Source organism: Monodelphis domestica, chromosome 1 (genome assembly GCF_027887165.1).
Source record: "Monodelphis domestica isolate mMonDom1 chromosome 1, mMonDom1.pri, whole genome shotgun sequence".
NCBI classification, from domain to species: Eukaryota; Metazoa; Chordata; class Mammalia; order Didelphimorphia; family Didelphidae; genus Monodelphis; species Monodelphis domestica.
Genome location: NC_077227.1, coordinates 720350297 through 720355437, shown reverse-complemented (window position 1 = coordinate 720355437; position 5141 = coordinate 720350297). Strand labels below are relative to the sequence as shown.

General features: G+C 34.7%; 1 gene segment (V, D, J or C); it reads right to left on the bottom strand.

Moving 5' to 3' along the window:
* Positions 1–4479: 4479 nt before the first annotated feature.
* On the bottom strand, positions 4480–5141 carry LOC100617417 (immunoglobulin kappa variable 2-30-like). The segment is given in 2 exon segments: positions 4480–4844; positions 5093–5141. Coding segments are annotated over 2 exon segments (414 nt in total).

The window sequence follows — 5141 nt, the reverse complement described above, 5'->3', positions numbered from 1 at the left end:
CATGTTTTGATTTTGCTTTTATTTTTTTCTAAGTCTCTACATTTGGAAAGATCTTTGTTCCAAATAGTTTGGAGATGGAAAATTCTTAGCTTGATGGTCCTTATTAAAATATTCTTAATTTTTACATATAACTGCTATGTTCAAGTGATTGTGAGGCATGTTCTTATCTATAATAATGCTCCAGCTTCAGAGAGGTTCATTGGTTGAGTCTTCTGAGATATTTTAATGTTTATATGTATATTATAAGGATATGTCATATGTCTATCCATGAACATTTACAAGATTCTTAGGTGTCATCCTAGTACCTTAACCCGGTCACACCTTACTAAGTACTCAATGAGTACTAAATATTTACAGCCTAACGTGATGTCTTTCTAACATTTCCTTGCATAACCTGCATTGATGAATAGGAACAGTTCAGATTCCTCAAGTGTTACCATTGATAGTTAGAGCTTTAAACTCTCCAGTCTTAGTGAAGGTGTTCAACTGAAATTCTGGTGAGCTACTTTCTACCTATAAGTAAGTGCATCTTCCATATTTATGTAAACAATGGTACTGACTCCTGGACAATTGTAAACAACAACATGGAAATAGGTTCTGATCAAGGACACAAGTAATACCCAATGAAGTTGTGTGTTGGCTGCAGGAAGAGAGGGTGGAGGGGAGAGAGGGAAATAATGTGATTATTGTAACCAAGGAATAATGTTCTAAATTAACTAAACAAACTTATTCAAATGGGGGAAATGATTAATTAATTAATTAATACTCTAAAAAACTAAGTACTCAATGAGTACTAAATATTTGCAGCCTAACGTGATGTCTTTCTAAGATTTCCTTGAATAACCTGCATTGATGAATAGATCCAGTTCCATTTCCTCAAGTGTAACCCTTGATAGTAAGAGCTTTAAACTCTCCACTCTTAGTGAAGGTGTTGGACTGAAATTCCTGTGAGCTACTTTCTACCTCTAAGTAAGTACATCTTCCATATTCGGGCAAACAATCATACTGACCCCTGGACAATTGGCGACTGGCTAGGAATGTAGCAGGATGTTATTGAACCACAAGGAATGACAACGATAGTTTCAAAGAAACATAGAAATCATTTCTGAACTGATGCAGAATAAAGTGAGCAGAATAAGAATAACAATTCATATGGCAACACTAAAATAGTAAAAATGAAGGAATTGATTTTTTTTACCACTATGATCTTCTGGAACTCTAAATATATAATCCTGTGATTTCACCTGCATCCTGAATTGCCCTGAGACCTGATTCTGGTTACAGTAAAAGAATGTGAAGCCATGTACATGAAAGATGGCATTATCATCAAGTCCTGCTTAGCTGGTTCCCACTGACGCAGAGATCCCACTAGAGAGTATAGATTCACAGATTTTTCTGAATCATCCTCTACTACTCAACTCCACAATGGTAACAACAGAGAAAAATGGGTATTAAGGAAAAGGAATGGAATCCCTCTGTCCCTGAGTTACAATTCTAGAACAGAGAAAAAGTCTATTGGAAAGACATTAGGACACATTAAGCACAGAAATGAAATAAAATCTCCAGGTAGGACAGGAGTCAAAGGTGGTGGGATCAAGTGAGAATGGAGTATTTCATTCAAAAAGGCTTATCAAAAACATGACACACAAGACTATCTTTTTTCCCATTTTGATATTCAACAAACTGATACACTAAGTACAATGCTATATTATATAGTTTAACCTAGATTTCAAAAAATCATTTGGTTATATTTCTCACATTTTTACAAGGAAAAGATGGACAGCTTTGACTTAAGTGGTAGTTCCATTAAAGAATAAATTTTATTACAGTCTTCTGCATTTGAGGAATAAGTCTGTCAGAAATGATTTTTATTCATTTTACATTATTTTAAGTCTAAGATTTCCTACTTAAAGAAAGAAATTTGTATACCAGAAAAGTCATCTTAGCATTCCTCTAACTAAAGACATCTTGAAGTAACACTTAAAAGAATATTGAATCAGGAAAGTGTCACACAATATGACAAGATTTGGAGCCAATGTTCTATTTTTGCTAAAGGTACAGAAATTAGAAGAGAAATAATAAACTGGGGAAAACCTTTGCCACAAGTTTCTCTGATATATGATATATATGTGGAATTGATCCCAAAACATAAGATCTAAAGACATTCTTCAATCAATAAATGGTTGAAGAATATGAACAAGAAGTTCCCAAAAGAAAAAAAAATTAAGGTTATCATGTGGAAATTGCTCGAGATCATTAATAATTAGAGAAAAGCAAATTAAAATGTCTAAGATTTCACTTCATACCTAGTTCACTGATAAAGATGACAAAAACTGAATATAAACATTGTAAAAGGGAACATGATAGGACAGACACACATGTACTATTGGTGTAGATATTAATTGGTCCAGTCATGATGAAAAATAATTTGGAAGTATGCCCTAATAAGTCACTAAAATGTCAATACTCTTAGATCTAGTCATGCCAAAACTAATTTTAAACCTAAAACAGATCAAAGAAAATGGGGAAAAATTCACATGAAAAAAATATTTATAATAGCATTGAAAACTAATGGGGTGCCTATCAATTGGAGATTGACTGGACAAACTGGCAAAGAATATATTCTAATATATTATTATATTATTAATTATTAAATTAAATATTAATTAATATATTATTAATATATTATTATTAATATATTAACAATATGATTTTATGACAGAAATTACAAAATAGATAGTTTCAGAGGAATATGGCAAAATTTATATGAAAAGATGTAGAATAAGGTGAGCAAAACTAGAAATCTAACAATTTTTCCACATGCCCTCCAACCTTTATCACTTTTCTTTTTGGTCATATTAGCCACTCTGATAGCTGTAAAGAGATATCTCAGAGTATTTTCAATTTGCATTTCTCTAATCAATAGTGGTTTGCAGCATTTCATCATGTGAATATTTAATTTCTTCATCTGAGAACTATCTATTCACATCCTTTGACTATTTGTCAACTGGGGATGATTCATATTCTCATAATTTGACTCAATTCTCTACATATTTGAGAAAGGAGAACTTTGACAGAGATACTTGTTATAAAAGTTCCCAAAAAAATTATTTCCCTTCTAATCTTGGTAATCCTATCCATTTCAATGAAGAAATGATAGAGACAATTTCAGTCTGATTCAGATGGAAATGAGCAGAACCAGAGAAAAATCTATATAGTATCATAAGCATTTAAAAAATTAGATTGGGTTCTTGGACTGTTAAGGTCCTTTTGAGCTCTAAATCTGTGATCCTATAATTTCTCCTGTTCTCCAAACAGTCCTTGAGCTAACCATAGTAATGGCAAGAAGCAAAAAAGCTGATCCCCCATCGAGAGATGACATTGGCATCATGTCCTGCATACATGGCCTGCCCACTTGCTCATACACATCAAGGGATGACAGTGGAATCTTGGTGTCCCTGGGACAGTATCTTGGAACAGAAAACAAAACAATTGGAAAGAGACATTGGGGCATTTTCAGCACAGAAATCCAGGAGAGCCTCTAAGTAGCAAAAGAATAAGAGTTGGTAGGGGTCAGGAAATGAATATCTAGTAAAGGGGCTTTGTATGTAAGCTTTATTGGGACATGGGCATGAACAGGACATTCTAGACTATTTTTTAACTTTTTGACAGGGTCACTAAACTGTAATATTAAATATGATGCTGTATTACCGAGTTTACCTAGATTTCAGTGAAGCCCTGAGTTAAGTTTCTCACACGATACTGATAGAAAAATAGGGAACTATGAACTAAGTACTGGTTCCATTAATGAAAAAAAAATTGTATTCTGCATCTGAGGGACAAGTCTGCCAGAAAAGATTTTTATTTGTTTCATGTTATTGTGAATCTAAATATTTTAAGATTAAAATTAATATATAATATGCCAAGTATTATATTTTATAAGGTTTATTAATAATAACTTGAAGTAGAGAAAAGTAATAGCCTTTACTAAAGAGGAACTTCCCAGACCATACACAAGGAAGAAGAAAGAGAGAGAACAGAGAAGGCAGAGTTACACAAACTTATATATACAGGCAAGGACACAACATGAGGACAAAAAGGAAAGGGATTCTGGGAAATGAACTCCATGTTACAAAATTCCATTAACACACATTTCTACTTAGGGAGAAAAATGTTCCAACTAGAAAAGTCATCTCAGCCAAATTTCTAACACATGACATTTTGGAGTAACGTTATTGGGAATAGTGAACCAAGAAAATTTCACATTATAACAATGTATCATTTTATTTCAGCTGGAGGAAGGGGAGCCCTTTGTCTAGGGATCTTTATTTCATGTCACACTTTCTCTTGAGCAATGGAGTAAATAATAGGGACTGAACATAGAGATTGTAAAAGGAAGGCTAAGATAGACCTTATTTTGATGCTAGATAGCAGCTGCTGTGACCCTAGGCCTCAGGGGAAAGCAGTTATTCCTCTGAGTCAGGACTGAATGATATGAGGAGGTTTTTGTTCAGGGCTGAAGCACTGTGTAGGAGGCCAGTTAGTGCTTTGAAAACAGTAATAGATGGCAGCATCCTCAGGCTCCAGATTGCTGATTGTGAGGGTGAAATCCATCCCAGACCCACTGCCACTGAACCGAGGGGGAACCCCAGAGTAGAGATTGGAAACTAAGTAAATCAGAGATTTAATAGATTTTCCTTGTTTCTGTTGGAACCAATAGAGATAAGTTTTCCCATCACTGTATAAGAGGCTCTGACTGGCCTTGCACTTGATGGTGACTCTCTCTCCCAGAGACACAGACACAGAGGCTGGAGACTGAGTCAGAACAACTTCTCCTTGTGAACCTGGAATTAAAGAGAGATTTGAGGTTAGAGAACCAAGATAGTTTCTGCTCCTTCCCCAAACTTACCTCTAATCTCTGAAATTTGAAATATATTAATTCATCTCCACAAAGTTGCTTTGTTCTGACTTCTAAATCATTTCTAAAAGACTGTTTTGACTGAGAAAGAGAATGTGGCAAAGGTCATATTGCAAAGACCCTCTCCCAGTCTCCCATCCTTCATAATCTCCTCCACACATTGTGCTTCCTCACCTGCTAGCCAGAAAAGCAGGAGGCAGAGGACCTGAGTTAGGAATGCCAT